At 37.2% G+C, this 18,037-nt stretch overlaps 2 protein-coding genes and 1 long non-coding RNA gene across 4 annotated transcripts; 1 reads left to right on the top strand and 2 right to left on the bottom strand.

Annotated features, from left to right (window-relative positions):
* Positions 1-1,530: 1,530 nt before the first annotated feature.
* On the bottom strand, positions 1,531-2,212 carry LOC105052012 (histone H3.2). The gene has a single exon (XM_010932690.4). It carries the CDS (start codon positions 2,131-2,133, stop codon positions 1,723-1,725), a length of 411 nt encoding a protein of 136 aa, XP_010930992.1. The 5' UTR covers positions 2,134-2,212; the 3' UTR covers positions 1,531-1,722.
* Positions 2,213-11,231: 9,019 nt separating this feature from the next.
* LOC105052013 (actin-101) lies at positions 11,232-13,920 on the bottom strand. Of its 2 annotated transcripts, none has more exons than XM_010932692.4 (5): positions 13,781-13,920; positions 12,852-12,925; positions 12,368-12,761; positions 11,672-12,285; positions 11,232-11,490 (listed from the first exon to the last, which is right to left on the bottom strand). In XM_010932692.4, exons 2-5 carry the CDS (start codon positions 12,909-12,911, stop codon positions 11,425-11,427), a joined length of 1,134 nt encoding a protein of 377 aa, XP_010930994.1. In that variant the 5' UTR covers positions 12,912-12,925; positions 13,781-13,920; the 3' UTR covers positions 11,232-11,424. The 2 variants fall into 2 exon arrangements, with proteins under 2 accessions (XP_010930994.1, XP_010930993.1); XM_010932691.4 differs by having other exon boundaries at positions 12,852-12,922; positions 13,781-13,919.
* A 1,113-nt stretch (positions 13,921-15,033) lies between these two features.
* Positions 15,034-17,074, top strand: LOC140851676 (uncharacterized). The gene is made up of 3 exons (XR_012134397.1): positions 15,034-15,535; positions 15,638-15,750; positions 16,601-17,074. It is a non-coding gene; the product is annotated as an uncharacterized lncRNA (long non-coding RNA).
* Positions 17,075-18,037: the final 963 nt, after the last annotated feature.

Below are 18,037 nucleotides of genomic sequence, written 5' to 3'. Positions count from 1 at the left end.
TGCGAGAAATTATCATATAATCTTATATGTCAACACAGAATGTTACTTTTAATACTCATATATCGTTTTATTATTATTATTATATAGATTATTAGTTAGAATCATTATACTATATGTATATTGGATAATATAATAAAAAAATACCACATCATCCAAAAAAATGAATATTTTTTATTCAAACCAACAAAAATTATCTGCTAGCGATTAAAGTCAATATTTTTCTATTCAAAAATTCTAATCAAACTTAAATAATAATAATTTTTTTCAATAATAAATGATATGATAATATTTTATTGGATGATCCAAAATATAATTGATAAAATAATTTTAACATGACGCATGTTACTAATTATTTATGCATGATATTTAACATATTATGGAACCATCCACGAATTGACAAAAAGCATAATTTGTGCATTGAATGAGAGACGAGAATCCAACTTTTCAAGGTTTATGCTTCTCCGAACATTGTTGGGATAACAAACATATAACATATATCTCTCATGTGAAAGAATAGTTGATTTTCTTTTATAATATGAATCATTAGATTACACTTTACACATCCTACTTTACACATCCTTTAAAGCATGCCAACTTCTTCCTTCCATCCAAAAGCACATATCACAAAAATCAATATATGCTTTGAAAAGTGTGCAAAGCATGATCCAACAGTTTATGCTGTGGAAGAAGATCAATTATTCTTTCACACGAAAAATACAACCCACACTCGGATAAGGGCCTCTTATCCTTTGCTCTGTCTTTGTTGGAGTGGCTATTGGGATTCTATTCGCAATTATATTGTTTTCGGGATATGGTTCTTTCGTGTCCTATCACTGGTTTTCCTAGGTTTTCTGAAGCTGATCCAGGAACAGTTCACTTGTATGATTACTTACAGTCAAACCTTCACGTCGTTAGTTTCTTCTTGTTGGCATCACCCATTGTGCCACTTATGTTTCCTTGCTGGTTTTCTCCGCGTGTCTCATGCATTCAGTAGATTTGTATATTTTGTGAAACTGCAGTGCAATGAGTTCTCAGGACATGCAGCTGGTCTATCTTATATTGTTTGCCCTTTGTTACCATCTTCTCATGGGTCAGGCTATTTGGGAATGCATCCGTCTCCATAACAAATTTTTTGACACCTATACATTGTTTCAGTTCTTCGTACTAATGGTTTACTTTCACTACTACGATACTCTTCCGGGGGACCGTTCGTTTCTCGCTAACGGTGGTTATCGTTGCAGCTTGTTATGGACTCCGAATGGTTGGCATACGGTTCTTTTCACCGTTCCCGCTTCCTATCGCTATTTACTGTGTCTCAGAGTTGATTGCTGTTTTCCCACTCAAGGTGCCAGCTTCATCTTTTGCTATACGATTGTAATATCTGTGATATGTCTTGCAACTGTATGGGCTCTGTTGGGTTGCTATTTTTCTCTCTGTGGTTTGATCTCTCTTTTATTTTCTTTCCTTTGAGAAGCGGTGGAGGAAACTCAAAAAGCTCAAAAATCTAAAAAGATTCAAACAAACAAAAACTTGACAGTAAGCATCCGTTGCTTTAAGATTTCGTCAGAACTGAACATACACCCACTTCCTTCGCATCATTTCTACAAACAGATCACCGCCAGTTCACATTTTAAGCAACCCAGAAGGAAACAATAAGAAGTGAAAGAAAAATTACATGGAAAGAGACCTAAAAAGCTAGAGAGCATCAAGTGGGAACGGAGATCAAGCCCGCTCACCACGGATCCGACGGGCAAGCTGGATATCCTTGGGCATGATGGTGACGCGCTTGGCGTGGATGGCGCAGAGGTTGGTATCCTCGAAGAGACCAACAAGGTAGGCCTCGGCGGCCTCCTGGAGGGCAGCGACGGCGGAGCTCTGGAAGCGGAGGTCGGTCTTGAAGTCCTGGGCGATTTCCCGGACGAGGCGCTGGAACGGGAGCTTGCGGATGAGAAGCTCCGTGCTCTTCTGGTACTTCCGGATCTCCCGGAGCGCCACCGTGCCGGGGCGGAAGCGGTGGGGCTTCTTCACACCGCCGGTAGCCGGAGCCGACTTCCGGGCCGCCTTGGTCGCCAGCTGCTTCCGGGGGGCCTTGCCTCCGGTCGACTTCCTGGCTGTCTGCTTGGTTCTTGCCATCTCCACCAATGAGAGAGAAGGTTAGGGTTTCGAATTCGAAGATTAGGGATTTGGTATTTGGAGAAGATATGGAAGGACTACGGGGAGGCGAAGGGGATATTTGTAGACGCGGTGGAACGGGGAGGCGGAGATCCGTGGGGATTCGAAATTCGGGACTTTCGGGGGAGTTGGCGCGCGTTGATTTGGATCGTTGGATTAGTCTGCGGTGAACGGTGGAGGGCTCGTTTACTTGGAGCACGCGGATCGCGATCCGTGGCGCGGCTCTGTTTTCGGATGCTTTGTCTTCTGATTTCTTAAATTCTGGCGCGTTATATCAAAAAAATACATTAAATTCCAGCGCGTTAGCCCGAAGAAACGGCGGGAGAGCCGGTGATAATAATTCCTTTACGCAATTTTTAATTAGTTTTTGTGTTATCGAATGTAGGATTATATTGTAATGCAAAAAAAGGACTTGTATGATAGCTGATAATCTACAAGATACTACCATTAATTTCTGTACATCTGATAAATATCTGCGTTGTGCTCGTGTGCTATGTGATTTGCCAAGTTACAAGATATATAAGTCGCATTCTTATTCTTTTTATAGGTATTGATGTAGAATTTCATCGATATCGGAGAAACTAGAGTCGAGGAGATCACGATCGCCGTCGGAACCTGTAAAAAAGTCTAAATCGGAATTGGGGGTGCTCCGACAAGACCCTCCGATGCTCGAGTCAGTACTCTGCTTCAATAAAAATAGAGCACTCGAATGGGATTTTAGCAGAGTTTAGAGATAATGCTTAGAGCTTCGAGGAGAACGTATCTGGGGAGTCTCTTTTTAGACGGAGAGCATAACTGATTGACAGCGACATCCGTAACTGCTTGGTAGTGGGCTGTTCAGGGCCACGTGGAGTTTGTTACGGAGAGTAGTGGTATCCGTTGTCGCGACTTGCCGAAGAGTGGTGGGATCACGTAGAGTTTGTTACAGAGAGTGAAGTGGTGTCCGTTGTCGCGACTTGCCGGGGAGTTCGAGCCAAACGGCTGAAGCTCGGTTGGGACGTTTGTGGAGCGGAAAAGCTCTCTGTCTCAGCAATCTAAGAGAAGCTTGGATGTTTCCGAGGTTGCTGACGGTTAACTGTTGTTGGGTGCCTTAGGCGTTGATGCTGCAGATGAAAGTCATCTGCTGTAGAAGTTCGGACGGAAACTTTCTATTGGAGAAATTCGACTAGAGTCCGATTACTAGAGAAGTACGTCTGGAATTTATCTGATGTAGAAGCTTGTCTGAAGACTATCCGCTGGAGAGGTCCGGTTGCATGAGAAATCTGACAAAAGGTCGACCGATAGCGAAATTCGGAAGGCACTATAGAAGGTTGACCGATAGAAGAGTTCGGAAGGCGTTGTGGAAGTTCGTCCGCTAGAGGAGTCTGGAGGACACTGTGGAAGGTCGACTGCTGGAGGGGTCCGGAGGGAATTTGTCCGTTGGATGGGTCTGGTTGGCACTGTTGAAGTTCGGCTGGCGCTGTTGAAGGTTGATGGCTGGAGAGGTATGGAAGACACCGGAGACAGTCGGTCACTGTAGAAATCCGGCTGCTGGAGCCCATCCGTTGTAGAAGTTCATCTGGAATCCATCCGCTGTAGAAATTCGGATGGAGTCCGATTCTTGCAGAAGTCCAGAAGGAGGCCGCTTACTGTATTAGCTCGAATGGAGACCGGTTGCCGTGGAAGTCCATATGGAGATCGCTTATTGTAGAAGCTCGGCTGAAGTCCACTTGCAATAGAAGTTCGGACGGAATTCGCTTACTGTAGAAGCTCGGATGAAATTCGGAAGACGGTCGACCACTGTAGAAATTTGGATGGAGTATGGTTACTGTAGAAGTCCTGCTGCTGGAGAAGCCCGAACATTGACGAAGTCCAGAAGAAACTTGGAGTAAAGTCGATCATGACAGGAGGAAGTCTGGAAGAGATTCGGAGAGTAGTCGATCACTGTAGAAAATCGGCTGATAGTGAAGCCCAGAGAGCATTTGGAGCAGTCCGATAGACTACTGAAGGAGCTCATTATTGGAGAAGTCCGAAGGGTACGATAAGAGTTCGTCCGTTGGAGGAATCTGGAGGACACTGTAGAAAGTCGACAGTTGGAGGAGTCCGAATGGTACTATAGAAGCTCGGACAGTTGGGAGAGTTCAGAAAGATGCCGCACAAGATTGGAAGCCAGAAAGTTTTGGGAGGGTTGGCCTCTTACGAACTTCGGCTGGGATTATTTTATACCCAACAACAAGTATTATATTGCTGCTGCAAGACCACACTTAATGTCTTTTCTAAACATACCCTTATAGCCACATCCTCACAAGCTATTGAGATCTATTGTTAAAAAAATATTTGTTTTAAGTTAAGCCTTGAGAATTTGAAAAAAAAAATTGAGAATTTCAAAAATGCCAATTGCCTGAGTTTTTTTTTTTTTTTTTCGGGTTGGCACAAGAGATATAGGTTTAATTTCTTTCATTTAGTTGATTCAAGAGGATCATTAAGGTTATCATGGATCAATCTGATAACTAATGATTAAGGGTGCAATTTTGTTTGGGCTCAACTAAAACTTGCCTACCTAACAGATTCATTGGATAGGGTGGGTTGAGATTTTATAAATGTGAGTTGGGTTGGGGCTCAAAATTCTCGGCTATTAATAAGTTGGGTCGGGTTAACCTTCAACCTAACACTCGAATCTAGCTAGCATTACCATAGCTCAACCCAATAAATTAATAAATATTCTCTATATATATATAATCATATTCTTAGCCTTATTAAATTATATAAAAACATGTCATTAGAATTAATAATTAATTAAGACCTCAACCATCAACTATTGATATAACAAAATCATTTCAAATATTTTTTTTCCTATATTAAGTTCATTGTTCAACCTAATGTAACCAAATTAAAATGGTCTAACACTGCTCAACTCAATTCGACCACTCTAATTAAGTTCGATTTTACTTAGTATTGGGTTAGGTTAGACAAATTCCAATCAAGATGAATTAGAGTTGGAATATAAATGCTGGATGAATCAGAATTTACTCTCAACCCAACCTTAGCCATCCAAATAGTATCTCTGTCCCAAATGGGATCCAACAACATTTTGGGGTTGTATATACCACATCCATGACTCAATTGCAAGCTTCAAATTTCGATGGCCATAACATTCTTATCCAATGTCTATTTTTGATGTGCCAATTGGCATATAAGTTCGTGAAGAGTATTATAACAATGCAATTGTTCCTAAAAAGTTTGTTAGATACGGTGTACAAAGCCTGCAACGATGTTCGAATTTTGAGATGAGTTGGCGAAAGTTAAATATTTTTTTAAAAAAATTATAGTAAGGTTTTGATCAAAAATATCCCACAACTTAAGAAAAAAAAATTGCTCGAAGATAAAATTGATATATGATTGTAGCTCTTTCATGATTATTTTCAGTAATTATAGTTATCTTGATAAAGTGTGTTTCTCTGCTAACTAAAAAAGGAATCTCACCTGAATTTTATAGAATTACAATCGATTTGGTTCAATTAGCTAAAAAGAATGGGATATAAAGTTTGTCCCCACACTGCTGGCACTAGACCCAACTGCCATGTCCCCTCTGAACTAAAACTAATTATTAGGAGATGATCAGTAGAGCGCTCAACGAACAATCCTCCAGCCATACGGCAGAGGAGTCGGTGCACCCCACACATTTCTTGTCCAATGTAGCGGGTCAGTTGATTGTGGAGCTGTCAAGTTAGTATCTGTAGGGCTGGTAAACTCTGTCAAGAATCAATGAATATAACAAACATGATCCGTAAAAGATTGGGGAATCAGGTGTTTCAGCATGGTGGACGTAATATTTAGTTTCGCAATGGAGTGGAATTGGTATTGGTTGCAGTACATTGCAGACCACCATACTTGCATCGAGAACTTTAGACGCTCATTTCTAGGTTCACTCCTCAATATTACAGTGCTGAGTCATATAAGGGTACAGACGGTACAAGAAGCTCATAGGGCATGCATCCCCCACGCAACACAATCCCCGCAGGTTGCAGCGTAGAGCCAAGCGAGCGTACCTTTTCTACATGCAATTAGCGTGCAATAATCAGACTGCACTCTACTACCAAATCAGGGTCCGTCCTGACATCTTTTAGTTTTGGGGCCAAATAAAAAAATTAATAAAATATTTTTTATTAAAAATTAATATATTTTAAATATTAATAATTACTAAAAAATTAATCTACGTACATTTGTGATGTAAAAATTTTTATAATTTTTTTATAATTAATATTTAATAATAATTTTTTCTCAATAGACAGCATAGTTAAATCATTTAATCTTTCTTATAACATCATTGATCGTAAATATAATTTTAATAATTTTAATTTTAATTTTTTTTCAACGGAGACAATAATGACATATATGGTCAATAATACTCTATATACAATTGATGCATTTGGATAACAATTCATTTCATTAATGTAATTAAGTATATCCGTAGCAGTATTTTTTTCTTTTGGCATAACCGCTTTTAGAACTTTTAATTATGAAAATAAATCAATTCCATCGAGACCATAATGATTATTATTTGTTAAAATATTTTAAAAATTAAGATAAAATTTTTTCAAACTTTTTTCATCCAATGAAATTAATATTTTGAAATCAAACAAAAATTCAAAATTATTTTCATATAATTAAAATTATTCAAACCTATTTTTTAATGAAAAGATAGCTTGATCTACTAAATATAAAAAATAATTAACTCTAAATGATTATTCTAATGATTGTTCAATATCTACATTATTATTTTTATCAAATTATCTTTTTTTTACCTGACATTTTATACGAAATATATGATCAATTTTCATCTTATTTGTAATTTTCTTAGCTGAAATCATGGTAAAAATAAAGCCAATTTCTCTATATCTTTCAAAAAATAAAACTAATTCTTTTAACTGATCAATGGCAACATCTATACACTTAGCCTTAGATTGTAAATTTTTATTAATTAAATTAATAATAAATAGTATATTATATCAAATAATTATTTCTAATAAAAATTTAAAATTTTCAAGCCTGTGTGTCGTTAGAGATTCAGTTTCACTCTTTGTTTTTGGATCCTAACAAATTTTAACTATTTGATATAAAGCTTCTCTTATTTGTGGAGTTTGAAATCTTATTGCTTTGATACTCTCAATACAACTTTTCCAACATATTTGTGTCAATGGTTTTAATATTAAATTAGATATATTATCAAGTAAAATTTTTCATCTCTTTATAAAATCATAAAATGCATTATATATACGTTGTATCACGTCGAAAAAAAATTTAGCTTTACTGCAAGATGAAGCCATATCACAAAATATTAAGTTAAGACTATGACAAGCACATGATGTATAAAATACTTTAGAATTTATTTTTAATAATTTTTTTTATACTTTTTGATTTTTTTCTTTTTATATTAGATCCATTGTCATGTCTTTGTCCTCTTATATCATCAATTTTTAAATTAAGAGTTTCTACCATAAATTATAATTCATTAAAAAAAGACCTAATCCTAATATATTATCCACTTTTAAAAATTCTAAAAAATATTATTCTATTGTTATTGATCTTTTTAAAATATTCACACATCGTATAATTAAAGATATTTATTCTTGATGACTTGCATCTGAAATACAATCAAATATAATAGAATTTTTTTATTTTTTTAATTTTTTTAATTATTATTATTTTTATATTAGATGCTAATACAATTATTAACTTATCTTGAATTGTGTGATTAAAATAATGATATTGAATTTCATTATTTTGAATACATTTAAGATGTTCTTACATAATTGGATCAAAAACCACAATCATTTCAATTAATCATAAAAATTATCATTACTATTTAGATAAATCTTTTCATTTATTCCACAAAAAGCTAGAGGACTTTGAGTAAGAAATTTAACAGCAGCTACTATTCTTTATAGTATTTTTTTTAATATTTTTTTCTTTATTAATTTGCTCTTGAATTTGTTTGTTAATTATTTGATTTTTTTTAAATCTATTCTGCAAATCAATCCAAGTGGTCATATTATAAATGTGATCATTACTAATTTCATGAGTTTTAAATTTTTCACTAAGGTGTTTCCAATCTCTAAAGCTATCACTTGCTAATTGACTTCTACTAATATTATCATTTGATTTAAATAGCTTACAACAAAAATAAAATAATTCATCTAACTCTTTTGAATACACTAACCATTCTTGGTCATGTTGCTCTTCATTTGGTAAAGTTCGGTTGTAATGTATTAAGAAGATATCTCTATTATATTGATCAAGAAAAAATTTTATATTAATATCTCTTTTGAGATCATTTTTAACTAGTAAATCTTTAAAATTTGTATCAAGATTATCCCATATCCTAGGATCATAAATGTCAAAAGTATTGGATTCACTTAATTTTTTATTCATTAAATTTTTATCACCACTAATGAGATCATCTGTGCTATTAGTATTATCATTAGTATTATTATCATTATTAATAATATTATTATCATTATCCAATTCACAAGTAATATTTATATTTTCATTGACAAATTCACTAGCAACATTATTTGAATTTTCAACTACATCATATTTTTTACTTATAATAAATTTATCAAAATCTCTTTTTAACGATTGAGTCAATTGTTCTTGTTTTCTTTTTTTCTTAAATTTTTCATGACCCAAAGAATATTTTCTAGGCATCATTTTCATAAATAAAATAATAAATATTAGATAAAATTAGTAATCAATAAATCTGAAGTTTGGAACAATAGAATCTGATTTAAAGCCTTTTGATAGAATAATAGAACTTGCTTGAGGACCTTTTTGATGGAATAAAATTTGAGTTTGAGTTACTGTAATCGTAATAAAAATTTAAATCTGAAAAATAAAATATGATAATTAATCAATCACTTTAAAAATAATTATGCAAATAATATTCTCTTTATAACCATAAATATTAACAAACTCCTTTAGAACCAAAGTTAGGTTCCTACCCAAAATATTCAAAGACTCCAACTCTTGAACAATAAAAATGTGCATAAGTCAAAAATTCAAATACTCTAAAATAGACCAAAAAAAGATATAAAAAAAAAAAACGTAGAAATCCATTCTTCCTTTAGATTTTTTTTTTCTCAACTATTTTTAACAAAATTTTCACTTCAAAATAAAATAAAAAAAACTTATTCAGATAGAAGATAAATCTATGATGTTCACATAAGAGAATAAAAAATTCAATGAGAATGACTTAGAAAATGTAGAAATGAGAAGATCTTAGATTTAAAGAAGATAATTTACCATAAGTGAGATTCGATTATTTGTATACGATAAAAAAAAATCGAGTCTCAAGAGAGATCAAACAAGAAAGAAAGAATGAGAGAGAGTGTGAGAAATATCAAGAAATAAGAGAGATTGGGTTTGGATGTTTGGGATCAAAAGATAATAAAGAATTAGAGAATGAAATTTGGGATAAAAAAGATTAGTGTTGACTATTGAGAAGAGGAAAAACTGTTTGCTGGGAGCCCGAGATGTGCTGGTACCATGGTGGTTTGAGATAAATTGGGAGAATGAGAAGCCCGAAGAGAAAAAGGCGTTTGGCTTATCCCTCCCAAAAAAAAAAAAATGTTTGAGATAATTAATGGATCTATTTATTCAAAAATTAAAAAAATTAGGGCCTAGAACGGTTGCCCAATTCAACCCACCTTAGGGCCGGCCCTGTACCAAATGAGTAGGTCAAAGACCAGATGATGGGTTTCACACCCCAGGATGAATTCTTGAAGCAAAAGACAAGCCGACCCGCAACGGCAGAGTGGATGATTTGGAAGGCCGGTGGTGAAAGATGAACCGCAAGCTGCGACTTTGGATGGTTCTGTTTTTTCAGATTCAGACTTGTGACCCAACTCCCAAATCCCAATCCAGAAGGGGCATTATTTGCCGACAATTAGGTATGGTGGAGGTTCGGATTGTATCTAAGCCTTCCACGTTGCCAAAACTAAGATTACCTTTTTATCTCTAAGCCTCAGGTGATGCCTGATGATGTCACGTGCTTCTGGCACGTGCTTGCATCTCAAATAAGCATCATGAATACCACGGCAAGCATTTTCTTGATCGTTCCACATGCGTCCAGAACCGTAGGGAATAGAAAAACTTGTTGTCGCCACTGCATATCATTTGAAGGGTACCGCCGGTTTTCGTACGCCATGCAGGGTATGGGTGGTTCATCAAAGTCTTTAATATCTGTTTTGCCACTGGCATAGTAGTGGTTCAAGAAAGCCGGGTTACGGTCCGCTGAAGAGTACACAACGTTCTCCTTGCTTGAAAGCAGTCACAACATGACCCCACATAGAGCAATCAAATGGATTCCCAAACAAAGAATACCAGGCTAAGCAATCCATGCCATCGCTTATCAAAGATGTGCTGCCAAATGGATGATGCCCTTGTGGTCCATGATTCTAGACTAAGCAATCCATGCCACCGCTTATCAAAGATGTACTGCCAAATGGATGACGCCCTTGTGGTCCCGCAATTTTAGACCAAGCAAACCATACCTTTCATTACCAAAGATGTGCTGCCAAATGGTCCCTCTACGGCAAAAGACATTTTTCATTCACTAGATCAGATGGGCAAGGGAGCAAAAACACCGCCTGCCACATCCTAATGCAACAGTTGCAATACGCTACATCATGGACATTCCACGGTTATTTCAAAACACCAACTGTTATGTTAATGATCAACATTCCAATCTATCCGAAATTCATGAATAACACCTTCAAGTAGGGTAGGCAAACATGTTCCAGACAGGATCATTGGCAAAAATAGGGTTCAATCAACATATATCTTGCCCTTCATGTACAACTTATACAAGCTATCACAAATATATTTCTAGGTGTAAAATATAAATTCACTGCCTCAAAGCTGAAAGCACCAAATTTCAGCATACAATATATTAACATGCAAGCAAAATCAAATTGAAGGGTACAACAAGCTGCTACATCTAAAAACCAAAAACCAAGTCCAGTAATTAAATACTCTGCTAGTACTATCAAACCACAGCATCCTACATGGCTGCAACAAAATGAGAATGAAGTCGTGATCTTATAGCATCCACTGAATATATTGATGGTGTCAAAAGTACACATGACCGAAGCAAATTTAAAAGACCCTCGAGAAAGACACGAGAAAGACACAACAATCACAACTAGAAAAGTTTACATGACTCAAACTCAAAAACCGTCCGAAGAGAGGAGACAACCAGCCAACCCTGAAAATTTAGAAGCATTTCCGGTGAACAATTGAAGGACCAGATTCATCATATTCTCCCTTGGATATCCACATCTGTTGATCCATAATGAACAGACAAATTAGTGTAACATAAGTTGGAAACAGATATGCATGACAATTTTAATATGCAAAGGAAAAAATATAGATAAAAAGGACACAGACATCTGATGAAATGGTAATTCGGTTGCTTTATAACAACGGAGAAGTCCCATGTGGGGAAGGTATCGGTATTTACCTGCTGGAAAGTGCTAAGAGAAGCAAGGATAGAACCTCCAATCCAGACACTGTACTTCCTCTCAGGTGGGGCAACCACCTTAATCTTCATGCTACTTGGGGCAAGGGCTGTGATTTCCTTGCTCATACGATCAGCAATGCCAGGGAACATTGTTGAACCACCACTGAGAACAATGTTGCCATACAGATCCTTTCTGATATCCACATCACACTTCATGATGGAGTTGTAAGTGGTCTCATGGATTCCGGCAGCTTCCATACCAATCAAGGATGGCTGGAAGAGAACCTCTGGGCACCTGAATCTCTCTGCACCAATAGTAATCACCTGCCCATCAGGCAGTTCATAACTCTTTTCCACAGAGGAGCTGCTCTTAGCTGTCTCCAGCTCTTGCTCATAGTCAAGGGCAACATAGGCAAGCTTCTCCTTCATGTCCCTGACAATTTCCCGTTCTGCAGTGGTAGTGAAGGAATAACCTCTCTCAGTAAGGATCTTCATCAAGGCATCAGTGAGATCACGACCAGCCAGATCCAAACGAAGGATGGCATGTGGGAGGGCATATCCTTCATAAATTGGGACAGTGTGACTCACACCATCACCAGAATCCAGCACAATACCTGAAAGCATAAGAGTTTAATTAACTCAGATAGATAAGGACATTCGAGGCAGAATAATTCACTCATGACCAACTACGCTTACCAGTTGTACGGCCACTGGCATAGAGGGAGAGAACAGCCTGGATAGCCACATACATGGCAGGCACATTGAAGGTTTCAAACATTATCTGGGTCATTTTCTCTCTGTTTGCCTTGGGGTTGAGAGGAGCTTCAGTGAGCAGCACAGGGTGCTCCTCAGGGGCAACACGGAGCTCATTGTAGAAGGTGTGATGCCAGATCTTCTCCATGTCATCCCAGTTGCTAACAATGCCGTGCTCGATCGGGTACTTCAAGGTGAGAATACCTCTTTTGGACTGGGCCTCATCACCTACATAGGCATCTTTCTGGCCCATTCCAACCATAACACCAGTGTGCCGAGGTCGGCCTACAATGCTAGGAAAAACTGCCCTGGGTGCATCATCTCCAGCAAAACCAGCCTGCAGGATGAATAATATACATGGCTATGTACCCAGGCAGTTGATAACAATCCTATGGGAATAATATAGAGATGGGACTAATTGCCTGACCTTGACCATTCCAGTGCCATTGTCACAGACAAGAGGCTGGATATCCTCGGCATCAGCCATCTTCTAAATATCTGCTAAACAAGCATTGCGCAAATACCATTGTCAGGGATGGATATAAACCTTCTATTTCATTGGTAAATTGAAACATAAAAAACTCGTCTTTTGCTACAAGCACTTGTAAACATTAGTTGAAAACACATTTAGACATTTATAAGCAAATTTCTGTTGGAAACAAGAAATGCTGATCTTATTCTGATGTTAAATGTCAAATATTTCAAATTAATATTCAATGGCGACCTAAAATTCCGCACCAATTAATTTCCTGCTGGGACCAAAAGATCATAGAACGTAACAACGTGCGGCGATCAATATAGCGTTCAAAAAAAGCAAGTCTTAGGACATCTACCCAGCCACATCCATGTTACAGGAAACAACAGATCGATCGACTTCACCCAAATCAAAACAGTATAGCGGGAGCATGCCGCCTCAAATAAGCAGAAATTGTCCCTCAAAAGAAAAACTTCATGCATAAAGAAATCAGATAAAAGCATGGCAACAAACAAAGTATTTAAAAAACAAAAGAACAACTTTCAAGGATCCGTCAAACAAACCACTAAATCCCCCAGATCTTCGAACAAAAAGGCATCCCAAATCAATGGATCATCAACATTTCTCCAGATCTTGCTTCCAGTTCACTCGATCTAGGTAGCAGATCCAAGAAAATAATTAAAATTAAAGAAAGTCCTGACAACCTAACATCCTTTTGAATTGGAGCTCGATCTCCAATCTCTCGATCCAAAAAAGCCACCGATTCCCCATTATTCCAGCGATCCATTACGAAACTCTAGAAAGAGCTACAGAGCCTCTCAGATCGAAGATGTTCTCCATCAAATGGAGAGATCGAGATAGAAGAGAAGAGATCGACTGACCTTTGTTCCGAAGAAAAATGGAGGCGATTCAGGCACAGATTTCTCTCCGCTGCCTCCGCTTCGAAGGGCGAAGGTCACAGAGCGCTGTCTCTCTCTCTCGCAAGGCCGAAGGGATGACGACACGAAAGAGGAAAGAGAGGCGATGGCTTTTATAGAGAGCTGGACGGCGTGGAGAAAATTTCGAATGAAATTACGCCAAAATTTTCTTCCACTAAATTTGTGGGAAATCATCGGCGCAGCCATAAAAAAAGGAGTGGACAGAGTGTGGATTACCTGGCACGGACGCGCATTAGGGATTGGTGGCCGTTGGATGGGATGCGATCGGGAGGATATTGGCCGTTGGATTTTCTTCGCACGTCAGCCTGGGGTTGGGCCCGGGGGAACGTGCGGTCGACGAGGGAAAAGCCGTGCGGTCACGCCGACCAGTCAACAACAACCCCTTCATCGCTGGCAGAGACCAGCCTATTTATTTTCTAACTCGAGCCTGGCACTCGGCTCCACTCAGCTCGTTTACACCCTGGTATGCATGAAATGGATGCCCTAGAGCATCTTTCATGGTTAGCTTTTGTTTTGGTGTAACGACCCAGAAAAAAAAAAAAAAAAACAGAGGAATCGGGAGGAAGAAGACTCCCGTTGAGAGTCTTCTTCCCACCGTGAAAAGGAGTGGAGAATCCGAGTAAAAACCGAATTCCTCCTCTATAAAATCCCCTTTCCTCTTCCTTTAGGTTTTTATCACGGGATTTTGAGAGATTGAGGGATTTTTTTTCAAAAGGATCCGCGGGTTCTTAGATGGAAAAGAAAAAGATTGTCGGAGTTCTTCTCGGCTGCCGGAGCTCGAGGTAAGCCCCTCCCCTTCTTCCTCTCCCTCTTCCCTTTCTCCCCTGGCCCAAAGCCTCGCCGTCGGCCACCGTCTTCGCCGAAAAATCCATGAACAAGAAATCCCCTGTTTTTCCGATCTCTTTTTGATTTTTGCCGGCCGAACCTTGCCGCCGGCCGTCCATTGCTCACCGCCGCCTCCACCTGTTGCCGGATCTCCGGCCAAGCCGTCGGAGCCCGAGCCACCGGGGTGGGACCTCACGGTCCTCCCCTGTTTCAGCCAAGGGAGGCCGCGGGAAGAAAAGAAGAAAGGAAGAAGAAGAAGAAAAGAAAAAGAAAAGAAAAAGGAAAAAGAAAAAGAAAAGAAAAAGGAAAAAGAAAAAGAAAAGAAAAAAAAAAAATAAAAAGAGAAAGAGAAAAATAAAAATAAAAATAAAATAAAATAAAATAAAAAAGAAGAAGAAGGAGAGAATTTTCCTCTCTCTCCTTTCTCTCTTCTTTCTCTCTCTTTTCTCTCTCCTCTCTCTACCTTCTCTCTCTACATTTTCTCTCTCTAGATTCTCTCTCTAGACTTTTCTCTCTCTTTACGGATTTTGTCTCTCTAGGATCTTTTCTTTCTCTCTGATTGCATCATGAATCCTAGAATAAACTTGAAGATGAAAATAAGATGATCTGAGGTTGCTCCGAAATTCGTGCAGTAGATCTGATCCCAGTTCGATCCTATTCGAAATTTGTAACACTTGATTCATATTGAGTTACCCTGATAGGACCTCTGATGATCTCGATCATGAATGCCTCATCGGAAGGATACGAAAGTTTCTCTCTCCAGTTTCTCTCTTCACTTTCTCTCTCTACTTTCTCTCTCTAGAATTTTCTCTCTCTTCATGGATTTTCTCTCTCTAGAAGTCTTATGGATCAGTGGAGGATCCAGATACTTAGGTAAATCCTAATTTTGGTTAATCCTAAGAGAGATCCTAGATTTGTGTTATCAGGTCGATTATCGATAATTTTCTCCATATATGTGATCTTTATATTGATCAGGGTTATGAAGAGATGATTGTCTGCATATGATATCGAGTGGAATATTTTGTTAAAGAAATTCATAAATCAAAGAAGAACATCGATTTCTGTGTTTGGATCAGTCACCGGTAAAGGTAAGAATCTCTGTACATGATCACTATTATATATATGCTATTTTGCTGTTGGTCTTGCATCGTTGGTTTTGCATCGTCGGATTTAAGATTGATGAATTTATTATACCTGAGATACTGTTATTTGATTTTGAGCATGAGTATGTTATGTCAATATATATGTATCAGAGATTGATGGCATGATTATATGGATATGACATATCTGAATTGATCATAATGCAAGACAGAATTGATTGATGAAAGCAACACATAATGATTAAATGAAAAGAAAGAGATATATGGTATGGACTAGCCTTGTCATGTGGAACAGCCGGCCAGGAGCTTATGCCTGGGACAGCCCGCCAGGAGCTTATGCCTGGGACAGCCCCCACTGGCTTACAGGTGGATCAGCCGGCCAGGAGCTCATGCCTGGGACAGCCCGCCAGGAGCTTATGCCTGGGACAGCCTCTCACGGGCTTTGGTACGTGGGACAGCCGGCCAGGAGCTCATCCTGGGACAGTCTTGAAAGACTTTTTAAGTGGATTCGATCAGGATGATGACTGAGGTATAGACTTGGATAGTCCAGAGCCAGCAAGAAAAGGTTAAAAATCATATGATTATGAAAGGAGAAATGAAAGATAAGATATGAAACAATTGTTGAACAAAAGTGTTTCACCGGTTAACATATGATGATGCATCTATTTTGACAAGACAGAAAATTTATGAATGTTTGCATTATTCTGGACATTGAACATGAGATTTTATATTTTATTGCTTATCCTTATTTTCAGACTATATTACTATATCAGTGTGATATGGGAATTCTTACTGGGCTGTAAAGCTCACACCCCTTCATCTTTCTTTTTCTTCTCAGAGTTGCAGGATGACTTAGATTGGCTATGGCTTGGATTTACGGGTGAGCAGAAGGATAAATAGAGTGTCATAGTATCTGATCAGAGAATTGGAGGAATGTTAATTGTTATTATGCAAGTTTTATGAATTACTGTTGAAATTAAATATTATGGTTGATAAGATTGTAATGATTTATTTTGGCCTTGCATATTCTTTAGGGCTTGCTCTAAGGAGTGTGCGGCCATCACGTATCCGACCCGGGTGTTGGGTTCGGGGCGTGACAGAATGGTATCAGAGCATAGGATATGATCGTTAGGGATTATGATATGAGTGATTAGAATATTACAGAGTAATATCAGAGCTTAGGTTATGATCATTGGAGATTACAATATAAATGATTTGGATGTGATAGAATAATATCAAAGCTTAGGTTTAAGATCACTAGAGATTATGAAGAGATATTAAAACTTTATGTAAGATCAGTAGGATGTGACAGAGTGGCATCTGAGCTTAGAGCTTAGGTTACGTTCATTTGAAGACAATGATATAAGTGATTAGGATATGACAGAATAGTACTAGAGCCAAGTTTAAGGTCACTAGGGATTGTCATATAAGTGATATCAAAATTTTGGGATTATAATCACTAAAGTATGATTGATAATATTAGAGTTTAAGATTTTGATCATTAAAGATTGGTTTGAAAAAAAATATATATATATATATCTAAATGATTGTAAGGTAAATCTAAGGTTAACTCCAATTGATTCTAGATATGTTGGATTCTTGAAGAGTGATGAAACTTATACAATAATTTCAAATATAGGAAGTAGATCAAGATTTAATTTTTATATGCTATGCCCAAAGGTAGTAAAGATGAAGAAACTTAAAATTTTGCCCTAAGTCTTATATGAAATTTGAAGGTTGGATCTATTCTGGATTGATCTAACATATAAAGATATTTTTATCTTTGATATAATTATATAAATTGATAAATTAAGATCAAAGTGCGCAGCAAAAGCATGGTGGGTTAAATTGATTAGAAATATTAATTCTTTGATTCTGAAGATATTATGGAATACATTAGTTGTTAATAAAGAATAATTTTTAATCTGATCATAGTCGGATAATTTTTGTTAGTAGGTTGTTTCATTATAGATAATGCCAAAAAAATTTTAGATATCTCAAGTTTATTAATAGCTTGATAGTTCTGATATTAGTTCAAATTTAGAATGTCCTGACATAGATCTCATATTTTTTTTAAAAATTTAATATTGTTACTCGAACTGATATAGAAGATTGAGATTTTTCTTAAGATGAGAGTCTACATATAAAATTTGTTAGAAGGTCAAGTGAAGAAAGAAATCGATGATGGTAAAGAGTGCTCGATGTTTGATCTTTATTTATCAGGGGTAGTATGAGATAATTATGAATTTCGAGTGAAATGTATTAGACAAATAAC

The sequence above is a fragment of the Elaeis guineensis genome, chromosome 9 (genome assembly GCF_000442705.2).
Source record: "Elaeis guineensis isolate ETL-2024a chromosome 9, EG11, whole genome shotgun sequence".
Taxonomy (NCBI): domain Eukaryota; kingdom Viridiplantae; phylum Streptophyta; class Magnoliopsida; order Arecales; family Arecaceae; genus Elaeis; species Elaeis guineensis.
Note: the sequence above shows the minus strand (reverse complement) of the source record. Positions and strands in the feature narration are given on the sequence as shown.